General features: G+C 37.4%; 1 protein-coding gene across 4 annotated transcripts in view; it reads right to left on the reverse strand.

Annotated features, from left to right (window-relative positions):
* Positions 1-22694, reverse strand: part of SMARCA2 (SWI/SNF related, matrix associated, actin dependent regulator of chromatin, subfamily a, member 2) — a 103864-nt gene that overhangs the window by 74955 nt on the left and 6215 nt on the right. For all 4 annotated transcript variants that reach the window (XM_042825555.1, XM_042825556.1, XM_042825558.1 and 1 more), the window contains exons 2-6: positions 18644-18905; positions 12648-12771; positions 3122-3451; positions 2246-2347; positions 1085-1334 (exon numbers count right to left, since the gene is read on the reverse strand). In XM_042825555.1, coding sequence (XP_042681489.1) covers positions 1085-1334; positions 2246-2347; positions 3122-3451; positions 12648-12771; positions 18644-18868 — 1031 coding nt within the window. In that variant the 5' untranslated portion in view covers positions 18869-18905. The remainder of the gene's footprint in view (positions 1-1084; positions 1335-2245; positions 2348-3121; positions 3452-12647; positions 12772-18643; positions 18906-22694) is intronic.

Genomic DNA, 22694 nt, shown 5'->3' on the forward strand with positions numbered 1-22694 from the left:
TTTTTTTTTCTACTAAATATTATAAAAAAAACAAAAAAAAAATAAAAAAATAATCAATTACATAAAAAAAAAAAAAAAAAAAAAAAAAAAAAGAACTACTACAATGATATGACATAAAATTACTTAAGAATTATTTTATGTAGAAATTGAAAGCTTTTCTGTGATCAAAGCCTGTATTCTGAGCATAGTACCACATACTAAACAACTTCATGGTGCTTTACCTTCACAAAGTGAATGCCATTAAACCTGTCTTCAGCACGATCATCATTCATTTTGGCTACCTTTCTGTTATGAACTCATTATTACAGTAATTGGAAAATGTTCTATCAGTTCAAACCAAGAAAACATGCTGTGTGGTCTCTTATCGCCAACGGATAATGATTAGAAACAGTTCAGGTGCAGGTCTAGACCCTTCTTGCCCTGCGGATTCTCCAGGCTAACTATTGATGTCTTAAGGGTCTTGATGACAGGCAAAAAGCTAGAGAAGTCTTTATCTAATTCTGAAAGAAATGTTATCCTCTATAATTTATATGAATATAAATCATCAACGAATTGAGGCACATGGGAGGCAACTTTTAAGACCATGGTTTCCTGGTAACCTCTTCTTTAATCTTGCTTCTGATCTCCTTACTCTTTGGAGTTCAGCAAAGTTCATGATCACACTAATAAAATTTTCTCTAGCCACTAACTTTTATTAGCCTTTTGACTTCCATTATTCCCTTTATAACTCGTTTGTAATTTTGAAAACTTCCCACACTAAATTTGTTTCTCTGTAGATTACGACGATTTAGATTTCCTAACTTTTGTCTTTTGAAGCGTCCATTAATACAGTAGCCAAGCAGAGTTCCTGAGCCTGTTTTAAACTTAGTTGGTTTGCAGTGATACTAACACACTTTCCTACTTTCTAACCTGAGATGGAATTAGATTATCTTTTAGTGTGATGTTTCTACATTTCTTCGACATGGTTCCTCTCTGGAAACTGTATTTACTTGATTGTCACTACTACCTTGGATTGCAAGGACTCCCTGTCCAGAAAGTGAAAAATAACCTGCATGCATACTTGAATCATATTATTCACTTTTACCTATATTCCCGTTCTTGAAGAATTTCAACAGGGTCTAATCCTTGTGGCTTTTGAATAGGGCTGATGCGATTCTGCTTTTGCTGCAGCTGAACAATGGGGGAAGGCTGTCCAGGTGGTGGTTGTGGTACAGAAGGCCCAGGCATAGCAGCAGCAGGCTGGGCAGCAGTAGGGGCAGGAGAAGGCCTCCCACTCAGAGATGGTGCAGGAAGTTTCTGCGGTGCACTGGAGACACTCATATCTGGAGTTTGGCCTGAATCATAAAAAAAATACTTACTCCTAACATGAAATATGGAACGCAGGAAGAAATTAATGACAATTTCTGCAGAAGAATGTGAGTTCAGAAAAACATTCAAAATTACCAGACAAACACACACTTATATACACTTCATTCTGTATTTAAAAAAAGATCTACTGTTACAGTTCTCTGTCCTCAGATTTACCCACGAGCAACAGCAATGTATAAGATTCCTGCTGAGTGAGGAACAAATTATTCTGGTCTGAAATACTATATCCACCTTTAAATTTCTCTTAAAAAATAAATTCAAAATATATTTTTAGTAATTTCTAATGAATTTCAATACAGTCCTCCTTCTACTTTCAAACCATAAATGAGCCTGTAAATCCAAATCTAAATATTTTTATTCCAAAAATTATTCTCACACTAAAATGTGAAAAAAAGTGTTACAGTGTTCTTTAGATCTCAAAGACCACACTGTTCTTTCAAAGGAATTAAAAAAAATAAAAAGCCTCATTCTGCTATGTATGAGTTTGAAATTTGAAAACTTGAGTTTACAGCAACAAAGAATACAGGTGAAAGACAAGCCTCCTGCAATTAAGCATGCTGAGAATACCACTTAAGTATGTATTTTATGGGTGTCCCTCAGGCAGCTTCTGCATTTCACTTTGATTTTAAAAAGGTGCTTGATGTTCAGGCCATCTAACTGCAATAACTTCATCTGGCCAGGTCATTCATAGATGAATAAATGGTTGATTCTCCTTGATATTTAAGTCCTAGGTACAGTAAAGATTATGCTATTTTGCCTGTATTACTTTTAACTTTCCCTTTTTTTTTTTTCCCTCTATCTTTTTCTTGGTCTCTACCTACTCTGTTTCACCTTAACTCTGTGTATGAAATAATATGAGATTTATGCTCCCCTGTACCTTCATTCCACGTTTTAGGAGTAATGGAAGCTGTATGTCCAGGTATTCCTGCAGCAGGCCCTGGTCCAGCTGCAGCACCACTCATTGCATGCATCCCAATACCTAACAATTTGACAGAGGAAAGAATCATATTAAGAAACAAGCATTCAATAACTATTCTGCTCTCTAGCATGCTAGCCTTTTCAGGCAAGTAGTATTTCTGTGCATTATATAAGGCTTTATGAAAATTTTACTGTGAAAGAAAATATATAACAAAGCTTGGTAAAATCATGTATCCTAAAAAACAAAACCAAAAAAAGCTCTACTTGTTAGCAAAGTGATACACACCAAAATGAACTACTTAAAATCATTACCAACAAAAAAAAAAACAGCTTAGCACTCAATTTCTAACACTCACTCAATAATGGAAGTGTTCAGAAGATGTAAGAGGTACAGGGTGTTAACAAAGTTTTCTCAAGACCAAAGTATGCTTTGCTTACTGCACTGTAAGATTTATTATCATTGGAAGAGAAAGACTAATAAAGAGAATTTTACTTTCCTTTTACGTACTCAACAGTTCATTTTACTTTCACCTGCTCCAAATTTTCTGTTTTTACTGCATAATAACAGGAAACTGGAAATTACTCTAAGAAGAGTAAAATTGTGATCAATAAACTATGATTAACACTTAAAAACGTCAGGTATAATTGAGGTGGACACTTCTATATCTGTGTACAATATTCTATTAATAATAGGCAGGTTCTATGCACTTCCTCAATAATAAAAGTTCAGAATGCTGACCCAAATTATAATCATGAACACCATGCTTCTGTAACATTCCACAGGTAGAACTTCAAGAATTACTTGTGCAATGACACAAAGCCTAGCTGCATTTACCAGACTGTCTGTTGAAGGCACTGGGAGGCTGCTGCTGTTGAATGCCAGGAAGGGTCCGCTTTCCCTGAACAGCAAGCTGGAGGTTTTCTGGCAAAGGCTGACCTCTAGCTAACATTTTGTATGCTAGAATCTGAGCCCGAAGTTGGTGCAGCTGTACAGGGCTGAAAGGGGAGGGACCTCTGTTGGGTTGACTCATAACTTGCGGGTCCCCAGGTATAATAGGTCCTGGCTGGCTGGGAGTCATCTGGGGTGGAGTTGGACCTCCTCCGGACATCGGACTGGATACATGCTCTGGTGCTCCTAGTGGAGACGGGTGTGGAGACATATAACCTAAAACAGATGAGATGATCACAAGTTTAGCACCCCAGCTAGTCACACCTGTATTCCATCACATTTCTTTGGCAGTACACAAGGTACAAAAACAGCTTTCTCAAATCAGGATGGTTGTAATATTTTCTGCAAGAACAAGGTGCCACCTGAAATTAGCTACATGAGCTGTTGTTTGAGCCGTTACGGTTCTGTGATTCAAATGTTCCTAAAAAGAACAATTTTCCTCATACTTGGAGCATGACAAACTTTAACATGAAATACACAAAGAGGCATCAGAATGGCAGACTAGTTCTAGACTAGACTTAGAAGAGACATAATCCTGTTGGAGTGCATCCAGATAAGGGCCACAGAAATGATCCAAGGGATCCAGACCTCTCCTATGAGGACAGGCTGAGACGGCTGGGGCAGTCCAGCCTGGACAAGAAAAGGCTCCAATGAACCTGAGAGCAGCTTTTCAGTATCTAAAGAGGGGTTACGGGAAAGAAGGGGACAGACTCTTCAGCATGGTCTGTTGCAACATAACAAGGGGAAATTACTTCAAACTTAAAGAGGGTAGATATAGGCTGGATATAATGAAAAAATATTCTATAGTGAGGGTGGCAAGGCATTGGAACAGGTTGCACAGAGAGGTGATGGGTGACCAGTTGAGGGCTCTGAGCAACTTGATTTAGCTGTGGACATCCCTGTCTGTTGCCAGCAAATGAGACTAGATGACCTTTTGGTATTCCTTCCAACTCTAAGGATTCTATGATTCTAGTTCAATGTATATTTTGCAGCTTGATGTTTTAAGGTTTGTGTTGGTTTTTTTTTTAATGCATATGCATCAAAGAACACCTATTCACTGACACAGACTTTCCTTGCAAAACCCTCCAAACACAAAAATAGGAAGTATTTAGTTTATATATGACTGCTTCTTAATTGACAAAGACTAAACCTTTGTATAAGACAAAGAACATCGAATGTCTCTTTCCATGGATGCCTATCATGGAACTGGAACCTCAACTGCCAACATAAAACATCCCTTAAGAAGAAGCTGCTGAAATGGCAGGACTCAAATGAAGCTCCAAGAGAACGAGCAAAATCCTGAATCAAATGGCACTTGAACCTTATTTTTTATCACTTCAAATGATGAAATATTTAAAAGAAATCTTGACTTTCACTAAAAATTAGGACAAATGATTAAAGTATCAAAGGATCATACATGTAAAATCTTTCTGCCAAACAGAATAAGAAGTTTACATGCTTACAAAAGAAGGTAAGAGAATTTTATTTAAGATACAGAAAAAATTATAGAAATTTAGTTCAGTATGGTATTTACCTTAATGGTCATTTCAGCCATCAATTAATTTTATTTTTTTAAATACAAGAATCAAGTATAAGCTCAATAAATAACAAGAATGCATAATATTTTAGAACATACAGTGATTGTGCCAGACCAAGGCTACCATTTTTAATTTTTTTTATGATGAGAAATGAATAAGGCTTTCCCACTGAGTGGTCAGTTCTTGTGAAACTCTCAACCAAGAAAAAGACAAAGAACACCTACTCACTGACACAGACCTTCCTTTCAAAACTCACCAAATTCAAAAATAGGAAGTTGGGTGCAAAAATCATTTAAAACCAGGGCTGGAGAAATAAACTGTTTTGAGGTCATATGCTGGCAGGCAGATGGTAAGATGACCCAACACATCTTCTTTCATCTTTAAAACTTATCGGAAAGCAAATTGCAGTTAATTTAAAAACAGTAGGGACAATGAACATGATCTGTGAAATTATAAAACCTTGATGAATTCTGTAAACTATCTTACTACAAACTTCAACAAATACCAATCAGTTATTAAAAGTACACATAGGTTAGGTCCCAGAACCTTGAATGCCTGCAGTTCTTACGCTTGCACCTACTAATAGCAATTTAAACCACCTGAGCTATTCAAAATTGGTCTGTGTGCCACTCCCATGTTAGACTAACTGCATTTTACTTTTACTCTCAATACCAGGAAAACACAGGAAATTATCATAGAAGCCTCGAATGGCCTGGGTTAAAAATAACCAGTGATTATCTAGTTTCAACCCCTCTGCTATGTGCAGGGTCGCCAACCAGGTTGCTAGACCAGGCTGCCCTGAGCCACATCCAGCCTGGTCTTGAATGCCTCCAGGGATGAGGCATCCACAACCTCACTGGGCAATTTGTTCCAGTGTGTCACCACCCTCTGAGTGAAAAACTTCCCCCTAATATCTAATCAAACCTCCCCTGTCTCAGTTTGAAACCATTCCTCCTTCTCCTATCTCTATCCACTGTTGTAAACAGTCATTCCCCTTCCTGTTTATACGCTCCCCTCATGCACTGGAAAGCCACAAGGTCTCCCCAGAGCCTTTCCTGCACCAAGCTAGACAAGCCCAGTTCCCTCAACCTTTCCTCACAGAAGAGGTACTCCCAGCCCTCTGATCATCTTAGTGGCCCTCCTCTGAACCCATTCCAACAGCTCTGTGTCTTTCTGGTGCCAGAGGCCCCAGGCCTGGACGCAGTACTCCAGATGTGGCCTCACAGGAGCCAGGGGACAATCACCTCCCTCTCCCTGCTGGCCACCCCTTTTTAATGCAGCCCAGATACAGTTGGCCTTCCAGGCTGCAGGCGCGCAATGCTGGCTCATGTGCAGCTTCCTGTCCACCAGGACCCCCAAGTCCTTCTCCACAGGGCTGCTCTCAGGGAGATCTTCCCACAGCTTGTATAAACACCTGGGATTGCCCCAGTCCAAGTGCAGCATCCTGCACTTGGCTTTATTGAGAGTCACTGTATCTCCAGTTTTGGTCCACTTTATATAGCCTCCATCACACAAACACCAGGCTTCTTTTTGCAGATTCTTCTCATTCCTCTTACAAAATAAATCTAAACATACATTTAATTTTCTGGGTAAGTCTGTTTACAGTTTTAACAATTTAAAGTAAATTTTAAAACAAATTAAAGTAAATACTTCCAGTATCAATATAGACACTTCCAGCAGTGTTCATTCACATAAGCTGAAAACATTAACAGCCCAAATTCAGTTAAATGCGGTAAGATTATTATTTAAACAGCCAACTATGAAGTCAGAGCAATGGACTTCCCTTCCTATTTAATCTATTAGCATTAAAATAAGGGTTTTAAGACTAAAACAAGGACATCATTGTGCTTGACTTCAAGAAAAGAAAACTGGACGCTGGAAATAGTCAGGAATGCTACCCTTTCTAAAATTTGGCAGTGGAAAGCAGTAACTGTTGAGGAGACAGATACCAGCAGTAACTGTTGAGGAGATATACAGGTCGCCTACAAATTGGTGTCCAACATTTATAAGCAATGGTGTTGTGGTATGACTGCAACAAAAGTGTAACAAACTGTCTCAACCTGCAAGATTATTTCTGCATGACCAGCTTACCATTGAACATCAAGAAAGTAAAAAATCCAGAATCTAAATAATAAGGGTGCGTGTTTTAGTAATTATAATTAGTTTAAAAAGTAAACAAATAAATTCAAAAATCTCAGACTAGTGACTCTCACGGAAACAGAAAATAGGTGTTTATGAGCAAAATGACACATTTAATTTAGAAATGTTTTTGATTTACTCATCAAGGTAAACCTCATCACCTCAAAAAGGATCCACTTTTTGTTTCTTCACAGACTGTAATAATCATCACCTTGAAAATTCTGTCCTGACTTGCTCTAAGTTCATGGTCCTCATTTCAAGATTGTTCATTTGCAGCACATGTTCAGATTACACAGATCATATATATATGTACAACCATATGTGCAGTTCAATTTATTTCTAATTTATAATCCATATTTACATGCACATTTTCTAGATCCTCAAAATTGTGGGTGTACAGTGAAATTGTGGGTGTACATTTTCCAGTGAAAAGCAGATTTCAATATTTTATGTATTTATTTATGCATTTTGTGCTGTTGGTTGTTTTTTTGTTTGGTTGGTTTTTTTTTAAAGTGCATGCATGCTTTTGAAAGTTCCTTTTTTTAAAAAAAGGTTTTAATTGGAACACTTTAGTTTAGATTAAATCCGATTTTGTGATCACTTCTAACCATACACCACATACAGAAGGACTGTCCATGCATTTATCACAAATTCACAATTCACTTTCCTATTCACCAAGAAGTAAAACCATTGTTTCCTTCTCTAGCTTCACAGCTCTCCTCAGAATCTTGGACTCTCTTCACAGGTTCACAGATATCTGACCTATGGTTATTGCAGTCTACTTAACATGAATAAGACAGAATTAAAGCCTTCACCTTCTACAACAATTCCCGCCCTTTGGGTTACAGAATTTATCAGGAAGACATGTACCACTGACTTACATTTCAAGTGACATAAAACCTACCACAAATATTTGGGTAATCCTTGTCCCAAAAGTTAATAATCTTCTTCAAATAAGAGGCAGATTTTTAATATAGTCTGAATTCATAAAACGTGAATTTGCCTGTACGTTTTTGAGTCATCCATTACATTCTACTCTAACATCTGGAAATGAGGAAATTGATCAAAAATTTAAAAAAAATGCAGCTCACCATTCTCTAAGCAAAAATGCAAGTTTTCCAAGTTTCAGAATCATTCTTTTATGTATTTTCTACTCAAGACACCATTATATGGAATCCTTAAGGCTGGAAAAGACTTTCCAAGATTATCTAGCCCAATCACCTGCTCAAGCAGGGTCAGATGCATCAAGCTGCCCACTAACATGTCCAGAAGGGTTTGGAGATTATCTCCATGAATAGGTATTAGACAATCTCCATGGCTAACAGTGTCACTGTTCAGCCACCCCTACAGTTAAAAATTGTTTTCTTACGTTCCAGTGGAACTTTGCAGATTTCCATTTGTGCATTTTGCCTCCTGTTCTGCCACTGGGCATCACAGCAAAGAATGTGGCTCTCTTTTTGCTCCTTTTGCTGAGTGTATGAGGTATCACTTAGCTTCTCTTCATATGACAGATGCTCCAAACATTTGATAGTACTTTAAATATTTCTCAACATTGTTGTTAACTGCAGGTATTATAATGTAATGTGATAGAACATTTCATCCAATTTATTCTTGCTCCTGGGTGCATGCACTACATTCCATTTCATAGTTTCAAGCACTGTATACAGGAACACGCATCAAATTCTGCCAGAGCAACCAGAACATTTTTCAGCATCGTTGCTTCCTATGACATAATTCTACACCTCATACACAAAAGACAGCTATCAGCACTGATTTTGTACTTATTTCCAGATCACTGACAAATAGAAGTGCTCCAAAAGTTATGCCTCCCATTTTATTATGTTGGCCCACAATGCCAGAGGTGGATGTTGATGGTACCAGCAGAAGAGATAGTCTTCTCACCAATATTCCATTACATGTTGTTGCCATGCAACAGGTGGCAGCAGAAGGGCAGTATGACATAATAGCATCTGACATGGAAGTACAGATAAAGCAAAAGTATGTCACTGAATTCCTCCATGCAGGGAAAAAAAAAACAAAAGATACCCGCTGACATTCATAGACACTTGCTGAACACTTACGGAGAAACAGTGAGTGCGAGTGAGGCAGTGGGTCATATGTTTAAGCTGTGGCAAAAGGGATGTGGAAGACAAGCCACATTTCAAATGGCCACGCACAAATGTCACATCACAAAATGAAAAGCATCTGGATCAACCCATCCATTTAAATCTGGAGATTACAAACAGGACTTTGTGCAGAGGTGAATATTGGCTTCAATGCATGGTAAATAACGATGGCAACATTGGAATATCACAAAGTTCGCACTAGGCCAACAAATGCTCAGACAGAAAAAGAATGAACACTGTTTGTAAGTTTTTCAGGATCTGCAGAACCAATATGAATCTGAAGGTGACAGTTTCCTGGATCACATTACTACCAGTGATGAGATGTGGTGTCACCACCACGAGCTAGAATCAAAACAGCAGCCCACGGAGTGGAGATGTGTGAATTCCCCAACAAAGAAAAAGCTCAGCATGCAGTCCTCAGTGGGTAAAGTGGTGTTCACTGCCTTTGGGACAGAAAAGGGATGGTGCTTCCAGATTTCATTGAACCTGGACAAACCACCAGCTCTGAACGCTGCATCACAGCATTCTGACTAAGCTGAAAGCCCCAACTTCCAGAGTCAGGCCAGAGAAGACATCCTTTCTCTTGCAACACAGTAATGCAGGCCCTATACCAGTTTGAATATCATGGAACATACTGCCAGTTTTTACTGGGCTGTTCTACCACACCCACATCCCAGTCCAGACTTGGTGCCTTCTGACTTCCATCTGTTTGGGCTGATGAAATATGGACTGCACAGGCAACATTTTTCTAACAATGGAACTGTCAGAGCAGCTGTGAAACAGTGAGTCACCTCTGCTGGTACAGATTTTGATGAGCACAGCATGTGTGCGCTTGTTCACTGCTGGCAAAAATGCACAGCTAATGGTGCTGACTATACTGAAAAACAGTATTTTGGAGCTGAGAGTTTGCTCTATCAGTGTTATTATGTTCTTGTATCTGCTGTAGCAAATAAATAGAAGGCATCACTTTCAGAGCCTACATATTTTGACAGCACTGAACCAAAAACAGACCCACGAAATGAACTAGAAATATTCCCAATAGGATGACCAACTTCTAGTAACAGTTTTATAACCTAACATTTAACAAGTTTAATATATTTAATAGAACTTAGATTGATTTTATACAGTGCTATTCATCTCTTAAACTGCTGCAAGAGAGTAGCAATCCAGGCACCTTTTGTAAGTATATTAGACCATCCAAACTGTGCCTGTCATACTACTACTAGCTTTACCATTACATGGGCTAAGTCTGACTGTGCTACTCACTGTAAAAATACTATTCTGCATCTGTTTATAATTTAATAAATCAACCTAGTTTACAGTCCCCAGAAAAATGACTGTATATTTGTTTGACAGTACTGATTTTTCAATAAAACTGTTTCCAATGGCCTGCATCATAGACAGCCATACAAAATTAAAAGACAAACAAAACTCTTTTATTTTACCTAGAATCAATGCTAAGCTAACAATGACATGTAACCATTCTGCTTACATGTTTAAACTAATTGCAGAAGTCCAGAGTCACCCATTCCCTAGTGTTCTGAATATCTTCAGCTACTTTCCACTGAACTTTTGAAAATAACAGTAATCATTACATGTATTCATCTACTTTGATTTCAAGCCTACAAGCAATAAACCATGGAAAAGAAAAAAAAAAGAGAGAGACCTAGAACCAATAACGTATAATTTCTACTTGATTTGCATCTTGTTAAAACTACATATGGAAACTCAAGCTACTACACCAAAATCTCCAAGTGTACGTTATACCATAAATATTGGTTTCTAATAACATACCAAGCATAACTGCAGATTTTGTCCAAATTAGAAGATTCACTACTCATCTCTCCATGTATTTGTAGAAAACTCACATTACTCCCTCTAGCGTGGGCACTCACGGAGAGAAGGGTTACTTACACTTTTTACTTCTCTCTTTTTTTTAAGTCTCTTTTACTACATATCCTATTTTCTCAGAGGTTGTGGAAATACAACTCTAATTGCCTGGTATATCAGACTGAAAGTAGGATACTACATGTTGGAGGGCTATCAAGAAGTGTGATTTTCTATCATGGAAATACACATACTAGGTCAGCACACAAGATCTTCCTATCACCTGTAAGAGCTTCTACTGCTACCAATCTCATTCATGAAAAAACAATCATATTAGAAGAAAAACAGATGGCAAACAGGCAAAGAAAGCTGAAAAGCTCCTCACTAACATGGAGTACTTTAAATATTAATGTTTTGGAGGTTCGGTTTTTTTAAAAAACTATTTCTTGAAAAAGCCTACTCAGGGGAGAGCTCCAGTGTTCTTGATTCACCTTGCAACCATTGCTGACATACAACAAGGAGAGAGCAAGAACCTGAAATTTTTAAGCTGCCACAGATACTACTAATACTATGATCTGTTGCAGAACACCACAGTTGAGAAGTCTGATCTCAGCTAGCACAGAAAAGAAGACAACTTAGTTTTCTATATTTGCAGTATTCGCAATTTTTGTTGCTGTATATTTGAACCAACTATGTTTGAACTGGACCCATTGCTCACTTTCAAATGTTCTGATCATTTCAAGCAACAGTTTCATTACAAGCAAAACAATGAATGTGAACACAAAGTCATTCAAAATTTTGCTCTCAAGTGATTCTGCTTTTATGCTACTGAAGTCAGTGAAAATGTTTTAATCAATGGATAATTTGTCCTGGTAGAAGTTATTTTTCAGTTAACTGATACGAAACAATGAAATTGGAAAACAATACTTCATGGTGTTGAAGGTCCAAGATGGAGACTCCAATGATGCATTAGCCACTAGGGTCACAGTAAACTGCAAAGCCACAAAGTAATCCAGGTAAAATCATTTTGTTAGCCTATATCTATTCTATCCTTCCAGCATTTTTCTTACTCTGTAATAAATGTGTAAACACAGCAAACAATAACATACCTTAATATATCAAATGTGTATCAAATCAGAATCTCAACTTCAGGTGGGATTCTTCAGGTGTTACAGTAATACATTAACTCTACACTATACCAAGTCTATCTGCTGAACTAATTAATACTGCCAGATGTTACCAGATAAATCTCCAGCATATTGAGCTGCTTACAAAATGCAAGCCCTTTTATGCTGAATGACATAAAGATAAGTAGCAATATAGTAAAAGGTGTTCCTATTTTCTGACATAAAAAAATAATGGGCAAATAGTTTGATCAGGCCCTGATCAAACAACACATATACTAAAGGAGACTTCTTCAGGTTTGCTTGGATTCTTCTCTTACCATTCCTTCATCAACAGAATAAAATAGATAATATTCTATTGCACTTCAGTTTAGCCACATCTGTTTAACAGACAAAAGCTAACATCTGTAAAAGGCTTACTCCAATTATTTGCCCTAGCCATGGCGTTGAACCTTAAGGAAACGCCTTTCTTCTTTTTTTCAATACATGACCAATAAGAACTCCAGACAGGATGTTATTCACCTTGCTGCCTGATTTGAGCTAAGTTTTTCCAAGCAAAGATGAATGAAAACAATTAGAAAACTATTCCATGGAACTACTGACTCTCCGCAGCAGAATGCAGTCTCAAATTCATATAGCATGCATAGTATGTATGAACCTTGGCTATGCTGGTCCATTGGACTCTGAGGTGGGCCCATCCCAGGGTGAGGAGGTCGCATAGTCTTCATGGAGCCACAATGAACGTCTTCAACCATTCCTTTCTCATGTAAGCCATCAATGGTCTGTGAAAACAAAATAAGTATTTAAACAGAAACAGTACATAAGTTCACTACAAAAATCCAAAGGAATTTAACTCAAAACCTAAGTAAATACAAAATAGAGAAGTACAAACTTTTCTTAACTGTCATTCAAATAAATTCATCTGACACATTTACCCCTGGAGTCAAACATTTTGGAAAGCACAAAGCACCACTGGACTGCTCGTTTGTTCCCTGTCCGTATCTTTTTTTGACTTTTTTTTTCCCCCCTCCTTAGGATCTGTTTGGCAACGTCAGGGAGGCAAACTGCTCACATACAAGCACATGAACGGCACTGGTCTCATATTACAAAGTGGTGCAACATACACCAACTTGTTAAAGTACAGCCTGTGGCTTGGCTTGAGCTATTTTTAGCCCAAACTTTGCCCTTTCTATCTCTGCTCTACTGGAATGCCCCAAACACTTTTTCTCTTCAAACACAAAGATATAATTGCTACAGGTTCCCTAGTTTTGCCTGCAAAGAAGAGGTTAAGGCAATCAAGGAAGGGGAGACAAGGTTCTACACAAATACTTGCGCTCTATACAGTTCCTGATACTTTATTCACTCAAGAACTACAGTTACCATGGTATTTGGTATGCAGAACAGGGCCAAATGTCTTCCAAAGACGGTGCAGAGAATACAGCTTGGGGTCAGAAAAACATGCTGGAGGCATGCAGTGCACTGGAAATTGTTCCTTAATAGAAACTGTCAAATTCCAAGTATGAGAATAAGGCAAAAAGTGGTATCAGTAGAAAAAGAAAACTAAAAATGTTTACCTGAGAACAAAAATTACACAAGGTCCCTAAAATGAAATGAGATTCTTCTTACTCACTGATAACTTCAGATAACTTCATTTGCAAGGCTTGGTATGAGGAAAAAAAGTCATTCATCTCTATACAGAAACACCAAACTGCCTCACTCTAGAACATATACACTGCTACACTAAACATTGTTATTGCAAACCGATTGTACACAGAGACCTTGCAGTTTGTTTAATATACATGCAGGCCTATTAATTGGGAACTCTTTATAACAGAGATAGAAAAACTTACTCCAATTGAAAATACAGGTTGCCTAAGAAGCTACATTAACTTAAAGGAAAACATAGAGAAACTTCTTCTCTTTGAGAAATTTGTTGCATAAGGACAACCCAATTTTAATTAATCCATTTTATACAGAAAATGGGAAAGAAGACAAAACTCTACACTTTATTTGTAAATTCTTCATAAAACTATTTATTTTCCATCAAAATAATTTCACAAGATTTAAAGCATCTTTAAACAAAAAGTGTTGTTGTTGTTGTTGTTTTTAATTCAGCATTTTTGAATCATTTCACTATCATTTCTTCCTTACCAGAAACTAAAGGTTAAAAAAAAAAGTTACAAAAAAAGGAGGAGCAAATAGGAATTGTGTTTCAATAGGATGTTTAATCATGCCAGAACAAAAACACTTGTGAAATAAACTTGTATCAGAAAAAAAACCCTGATACTGTATTTTTGAGTACGAGTTTGGGATATGGAACAGAAACATAAAGGCAGACTGACGTGTGAAAAATAGTTTCATTATGCTGATCAAATAAAGCTAACACCCTTTTCTGAAGTGCAAAACGCTCTTCTTGTCTCTTCTCCCCTGTTTATAAAGGCAATCAACCCTGATGAGAATGCTTAGCTCACACCTTACCAAGCTGAATATTACACTAACAGAAATACTTGTACAACCAGAACCATTCCTATTTTGCCGCAGTACATATCTATAACTCAATCTTTAGGACCTCCAAGAGGAGAAACATACTGAGTAGGAAACCAGATCTGATTTCTTTAACAGAAGACTATGGTTGTACACACCTGTGGTGTGACAGCAGGGATGGGCATCACTGCATGAATGGACAGCAACAGTGCAGCCTCTCTTGATGCTAGAAACTTCAAAGAGCTTGAGACAGTACACACATATATATCCAGGGCATCAGAAATACAAGCACAGGAGAAGGTGGACAAACAATTTGGGCGCTAATGAAAAGAAATGAGGAAGAAAGCAAACACATGTCCACACTTCTCCTTTCAAAAAGAATTTAAGGCAAAACAAACAGGAATGGAAGGATAGGTACATGACCATAAACAGAAATGCCAGCTGGAGGAATAATTCTGTGGGAAGAAGAGCTGACAAAAAAAAAAAGGGTTTTTTAAAGATCTTTTTTTTTTTTTTTTCTTTTTCTCAAAAAATTGAAAGCAAAACAAAATCTGGAACAAAATCAAACGTTTCAAGTCAAACAGAAGGGAGGATAAGTTTAATAAAAATTGGGTTTGCTTCACTATGTTTGCAGAAATTATGCTGTGAAAGTCTAAAGGAGAAATTAATTAGAAGCAGATTTAAAAAGGCAGAACTGATGGATCTGTTTTTACTAAAAAAGCTAAAAGAAAGACGAAGGTGGCATAAATTTCTTCCAAGACAAAATTAGTTTCAATGATGCTAAGTTATGCAATGAGACTTGTGTTTTCAAGGATATATTTAATCTAAAAGCACCACTACAGTCCGTGAAAAAATACATAAAAACAAACAGATAAAGACTACTCAACTTGAAAAATCGTTATTTCTCAAAACCTCTTTGAAATGCTACATAGTTACAAAGTTAGCTGAGGACTTGAACCAATGTAACAGCAGCACCATTACCAAAACCTTGCTTTGCAAGCCCAGAACAGTAAATTCACTGGAAGAGTAAAATCAAGGCAATCATGTAACTACACTTTCCTCTGATTTTTCCCACCTTCCCATTATTTTCAGCTCATGATAAAATCCAAGGCTGTTACACTTTACCCATTTCACAGGGCCCCAAAAGATCTCTAAGTACCTCTCCTTGAGTCTGTGTTCTCTTGCACCCAAAATGCACATCAATGAAAATTGAATTGTAATGACCTTCCCAGCAATTTCATTGGTAGTCCGAACATTTCTTGAGCAAGTAACAGGAAAGATAATTAACCTGCTGTTTCTATGAAAGCTACGTTATTATGTAAATTGACTGTAAATTTTCCTGTGGAAGTTTTCTGGGGTTATTATAGAGTGAATATAGAGTCTCCATCTTTCAATAGTAACTACTTTTAAGTAATCAAACTGTAGGAATCGTAACTTTTACTTAATCACTTATTAACCTACTTTCGCATATTTTCATTTTCATGCATGATGGTCTGCAAGCTAGCCAAACATCTAACAAAGATTTAAGGTACTATGCCACCTTCTTGGTGGATTTTGAAAGTGAAAACCACAATCCCACTGCATTTGTGCAATAAACAAGTAATTGCATAAATGGAACAGTTTCTGCTTACTCTCTCACTTTCACTACACTTTTGCTTGTCCACTTAAAAAAAAAGATTAAAAAAAACCACAACCCAACCCAAAACACCATGTTCCATCATGACACAAAGGCCATGGACCAGCTTCGAATAAACAACTTAAAATAAAGCCAAATAGAAAAAAAAACTACCTGGTCAAACTGAAAATTACAAGCGGCTGACCAGATTTCTTTTAACTACATGGAATGTCACTCAAGCAGCAATTGCAAAACAGTCTAGAGGCACACTTTCAAAAACTTTCTTAACAGACCCTTCCCAGAACTTCTCTCTTGGTTGTTTCAATGCACTACTTCTGGAGTTGCACATAAGAACAGTCTAGAAAATTGATCTACACTGAAAAAAAAACCCAACAACTTTCCACCTGCATCAGTTCAACAGATTTATTTTGTAGCTTAGTCTGAGCTTCTGTGTCTCTGTCTCTCACACGCACTATCTCTGAAAGAAGTTTAATGATTATTTCTAATGCTGATATAACATCAGACATCTGAAGAACATCTTGAACTTTTAGGTCCTCTTCAACCCAGGCTATTCTATAATTCTATGAACATACAAGATGAAACATGATATAGCAGCTGAAGACAATATATGGGATATTGAACTGCTGGACTACGAAATTCCTGGTGTTAGACTTACCTTCTTCAGGCACAGAATCTCTTAATAAAGAAAGAACTGAGACAATTGAAGGATGTAAATCTTATCCATCTAAGATGTTTGGAGCACTCAACAGAGTAATGGCACCTTAGGTAGTCAACCACCTTACAAACAAGGAAATATCAATTGAAAATAGTAAATCTGGCCTAGCTAATTGCTAACTTACTTCAAGATCCACATGCAAGACATAGTTTTTAAGGTATTGATTTTTCAGAGATTACAACTGCAACAGTTTAGTACAAACAGGGAGTTGGATCATGGCCTTCTTCACTTCAGCTGTCATTGCATTATTAGAAATTTTAATGATACAGTTCTTCATGCACTGTAACATGGCAGTGTTATGTCTCTACTGAATAGACATTTTAACTGCTTTAGTGACTAAAATTAATCCATATGTGAAAATTACACACAAAGTTGTCAATTCACAAGGAAAATGAAGATATATTTACATTACTTTAAGACTATATTATCACTTTGATTTAAATTTCTTTACCGATGTGCTTACATAATATGTAAGTTTACATGGCAAGGTTCAGTTGCAGCGAGCTGTAGGGATGGCCTCTAAGCACAGCACAGCAGCTGCCCCACAGTATGAAAGCCTGTTTCCAGCTGGCTCCAAAAGGGACCCACTGCTAGTCAAAGCTGAGCTATGAGCCAGTTGCACTTCTGTGATAATGGCTCTGAGAAAGGCTAAAATGCTGCACAGTAGTAGTGAGAAAGAGGAATAGGAAAACGTGAGAAAAACAGCCCTGCAGATATCAATTCCACTAATCTTCCCTAAATCTAGTCTGTTTTGCCTGCAACAGCCATTGCTGAGTGATTTCCCTGTGCTTTTCTCAATCTGCTAACTTACTCACTGTATCTCCTGCACCTTCTTGCCCTGCCTTGCTGAGGAACTTAGAGAATGGCTTAGGTGGGCATCGTCAGTCAGCCAGGGTCAAGTCACAATAGCTTATATAAGTAACACATAGCATCAACAAGTTAGCAAAATGCCTTGTGAATCTTGGTTCTGAAAGCTGCTACTTCATTCTTCTGAAAGCAGAATATCAGTGAAGTTTAAGTGATCATTAGTTCCAAATATGTGGTTCACAGCTGCATGAAAATGACATGTTAACAGTTTGAGTTAAGAGATTGTTCCCAAACAGAAAATTCTGCTCCTTCAAAAATCTTCTCAAAGCAGAAGACATAAAGAATAGCCCAAGTACACGTGCAACATTAAGTGTATGACAACAGCTAATGTACAATTATTCACACATTCTACAATATGGAGTTTAAAATTCATTAATAAGAAGGAGTCTCTGTAAAAGTATTTCAAAACACAGAAGTTTTTCATCCAACACAGAAGATTAAACAAATTTGTAGCACAAGCCATTAAAAGTATTAAAATGAATATCAAAATTAAATCAAATCATAATTAAATCAAATTAAATTGTGCAAAACTAAAGAACTCAGAAAAATTTTACGGCAGCACGACGCTCCAAAACTGATAAGGACAAAAGGTAAAAGGTGGTTAGAATCATCTACTCTAAGACTTTAATACTTACAATTCCAACATTTCTTTAGTATGGTCTAGTGTATGGAAAGTGCACAGTTCAAAAAGAATTTCAAAAATAAGAATTTCCAAACTATTAAGTCTGTAATTCAAAGTAGCGTATTAAGAGCAAAGCAGCTGTACGTAATCTCATGCGTGTATCATCTTCAGCAACAAAGACAGAACTAACAGTGCTGTTGCAGTTTTGCAGGTGATACATGAGTTCTAGTAGCAGTTATGCAAGCCTAAATGCAGTAGAAGTTGGGTTCTTACTCACTGGAGAGAAGTTTTAAGAATAAAAGATTCACTTGTAATAAGTTATTTTATTACCTTATGCATTTGGTGCATGCCTTCCTGTGGATAATCAGTGGGCCCCATTGCTGGCATTTGATGCGGGACACTGGGTGGACCTGGACTTGGCCCCATCATGCTGTGAACTGAGCCAGGAGATGGCCCTGGTCCTGGGCTAGGTCCTAGAATCGGTCCAGGTGAAGGTCCTGGTCCAGGGGAAGGACCAGGATGAGGCATGGCGCCAGGGTCTGTGGGCGTGGACATCTATTTTTCTGTCTCCTTTTCAGTGAGCAGAATAGCTCTAATAACAGAAAAACAAAACAAAGACATTTTCTATATGACATCAGGGCATTCAAGAAAATGTAGTAAAGAAAATCTACTGGCAATCATCACACGCGCATGCAAGCTGTCACCTGCAGAAAATGCTTAAGTGCTTCTTAATACAGAACATTTGTCTGAACACCCTTCAAAAAGCCCACCAGAAGGAGGAAGCTCCGATAGTTCAGTCAATTTCTGGATGCTTATATATTAGTATGAGAGCAACACAGCAACTAGGCTATGTGAAATAACTACTGGTGAAAACTGTCGTTCAACCGACCTGCAGTCATCAAAGCACGCAACAGGCAGTCATGTACGCTACTACTACAGAATACAGAGTAGACTGTGCAACTCTGTGATACATGTGTGTTCAAAAACCCACACTCAACACACATGACGGCAATTCTTATAAAATTCATGGGGACATAGAAAAACAAGTGGTAGAAGTATTATTAATGCTATCTTCTGACTATTTTTTTTTGTTCGACACTGAAGATATTCCTGGATGTCTCTGTATGGTAATCTCAGTATCAAATGAAACACACAGTAGAAAATACAATTACTTTGGGCTGAATACAGTTAGAACTCACTTGAGGGATTCTGTTGATGTCACAAGCCAGGAGAATGCAGCTCAAGTGGCTTATAAAACGGTAAGTGCTCAGAGAACAAATAGCAGGCTTTTACGAGCTGGAAAAACAACTACTACTATTTTCTATTTCTATGTTCTTAAGAAAACAAACTGATGCAGAGTATGGGCTTGAAGCATCCTTCAAGTCTCTGAGAAATTCTATCAATGGTTACTATTGAGAACTTTTAGTCTACTACTGCCAGATTATTGTAATGCAGTGACATAACAGGCATATTTTTACAAAACTGAGAGTTGATGCCAACAAGACCAGTCATATTTCTTGGTATTCCCCTCTCCCAGAAGCCTCATTTTCTTCTGTTTGATCACAGGGTGATCTCATTATCTGAGTAACTAAGACAGCAGAAAAATAGCACTGCGTAAGAAAACAACTTACAATTTTTTAGGTTACCAAAGTGACTTTCTAAAAGGACAGATGGATCCCAACATCAGCACAAAGAAGCAAGCAGGATCACCCCCTTCAACAATAGCTGAACACAGGCTTAGCTTGCCCTCTCAATTCAATCCGGACACAGTTTTTACAACATTACGAGTTCAGAATTACTTGTCTCAGAACAATAAATACAGTATGGTGAAAAATGAATCTTTACAAACAGCATTTTAATTTGCAGTATTTCCATAGTACATCATGGGGTTCCCTGACCCATATTCTCTTCTTATACGAGTTGTTACAAAAGATTGCTCTACACCCACATCAGGATTTACATACATGCCATGGTTAGCAGTAATTACTTTCTAACTGGAGTAAGTGGTGTAACCCTGTTATGGCACTGCTTACATAAATCCACGCTGTAACACTGCAAACACCCTGGTTCACAGAAGTCAAGTTAAGAAACAGACACTGAAGACAAGCAAAGCACCCTGCTGAGATTCCTACCAAAGTAGAAAGGAGGCCCATCAGCATGACGCATCAGAAAGAAAAGCAGATTCATGTTTAATTACGGCAATTAGGGGATACAAAGTTTACAGAACTCATCTTTTTTTTTTCTGTTATGAGCAAGAATCTTTACTTACTGGTCCAGTAGAGAAGTTAAACACTGTCACATCAAGACTATTCTCAATTATTTACCCCTAGTTATCTGCACCTTGTGTCAGGATCAAAACGGCTTGCTAGCTTTTATTTATAAATTCCCTCCTGTTGCATTTTTATTAGCTACAACTCTGCTCTGATTCAAGGCAACAAATTGGAAAAATGGCTGCTTAGCTCATTTAAAATAAACCAGCCTTGCCTGAAGTAAGCTACCTCAGGACTTTCTATACTTGCAAGGTACAACAAGGCAATACCTCTGAAGCTTCTCTCTCCAAAACAAAAGGTAACAACAAAATACTAAAGTCACCAATCAGTTCCTCGCGTTCCCACAACATTGCCACAGAAGGAACTGCATCACCAAATGTTCACAGCTGCAAACACCATGCCATTGCTTCTTGTAAGATGCCTGGAACTGCCTGGAATTTGGCTGGAAAACAGATATTTCCACAAAACAAAGAGCTTTTATACAAGCCAGGTTGCATTGTGAAACATAATAGTGATCCTGACAAAGCTGAGTCTCTCTGTACAGTACTAGCCAAATTCAGTACATTCAACAAAGCAGAACCTAGCATCAACTCCACTGTCCAAGCAAACGGGTACAAAACTACAACTCAATCAATTACAAGCCTACTGTCAGTTCACAGAATCCCAAAATAATCTATTCCATAAAATACTTCATTTACACCTATGTATTAAAATAAATATCAAAATATCTCCTTCTGTTTACCTTTATTGCAAACTTAACTTGTTGTTTGCCCGAAAATTAACTGGTCCTGGTCTCAGCACTGCTAATTAAAAGGCCATTTACATATATACTAAGTATTTCCAGCAAGCAAATCTGACAAATGTGGAATACTTTTGAAAGAAATAGCAAGTGCCCAACCTGTGGAAAACGATGACTATGAGAGAGTAATCCTAGGCTCCTTACTCCAGATTAAGACCCTTCTCCAATCCTTTGAAAGCTGATAAAGTCATTCAGTTTTGTATCATTTTGAATATAACTAAAGAGATCTTTATAAGTTAAAGAAAATACTTATGTGGAAGAAAAAAATTACTATTTATAAAATCCATACAATGGGAACATAAAATAATGTAAACTGTAACATGAATGCAAGTAATGTAAGTACAAAAACAACTTTTTTTTTTTAAACAACAGCTACCATAAACAGGAACACATTATACATAGCCTGCCCAATTCTACTCAGAGTAGAACTGCTAAAAAAGACATCTATGAACTAAAATATTTCAAAAATAGTTCATATTTACTAAAATTGATACTGTATTAAAATACACAAATCAGGAACATCATTCTCATTAAAATTAGAAGTAGACTATTTAATTTTTCTAGGCCCTTATAAAAGTCTCATTAAAGTCTTGTCAAGAAAAAAAAAAAACAGAGAGAGAGAGAGAGAGAGAAAGAGAAAGAGAGAGAGGGGAAAATAGATCCAACTATGGCCAAGTTCTATCCATAAAACCTTGTTACAACTTTGGCTAATTCTGGTGCCTTTACTGAAATAAACAAAATGAAATCAACATTCTGGAAAAGCCAGAGTTAACTCATTTGTTTTGACTGCTTTTTTAATGAGTAGCTCCTGTCAGTTACAAGAAAAACAAAACAAAAATCTCATTGTCCCAAATGATATGGCTGTTAGTTCAGACTCCCTTGTGTATTACACACTAATAGTTTCTCAAGTGTCCAATCTTTAAATTTCCTCAGATTTCCAATGTAAGCAGTGTCATTCACATGACTTTCAATAAGACACAGCCATTCTAGAGCTGTAAATTCACGTCACTTCTTAAATTCATTTGCATTCTACTTCACCAAATATCTTTAGAGAACGTTCTAAATACACAGGCTTCTCTGAAAGTAATACCTCCTATTTATTTGCATGGAAATCACAACAAACAGTACAATAACACTACCTGGTAGAGCAAATGCTCAGCTACAAAATTGACAGTCACCACCACCATTAGCTATGCATTTTCGCCAGTGACAAACAAGAGCCTGCATGCCACACCTGCAAATATTTGTACCAGCAGAGATGACCCACTGTCGCTGTCACCACTGCTCCACAGTCTTCAAACCTGTATGCAGA

The sequence above is a fragment of the Centrocercus urophasianus genome, unplaced genomic scaffold, assembly GCF_019232065.1.
Source record: "Centrocercus urophasianus isolate 14NV4802_14NV808 unplaced genomic scaffold, USGS_Curo_1.0 seq_25, whole genome shotgun sequence".
NCBI classification, from domain to species: domain Eukaryota; kingdom Metazoa; phylum Chordata; class Aves; order Galliformes; family Phasianidae; genus Centrocercus; species Centrocercus urophasianus.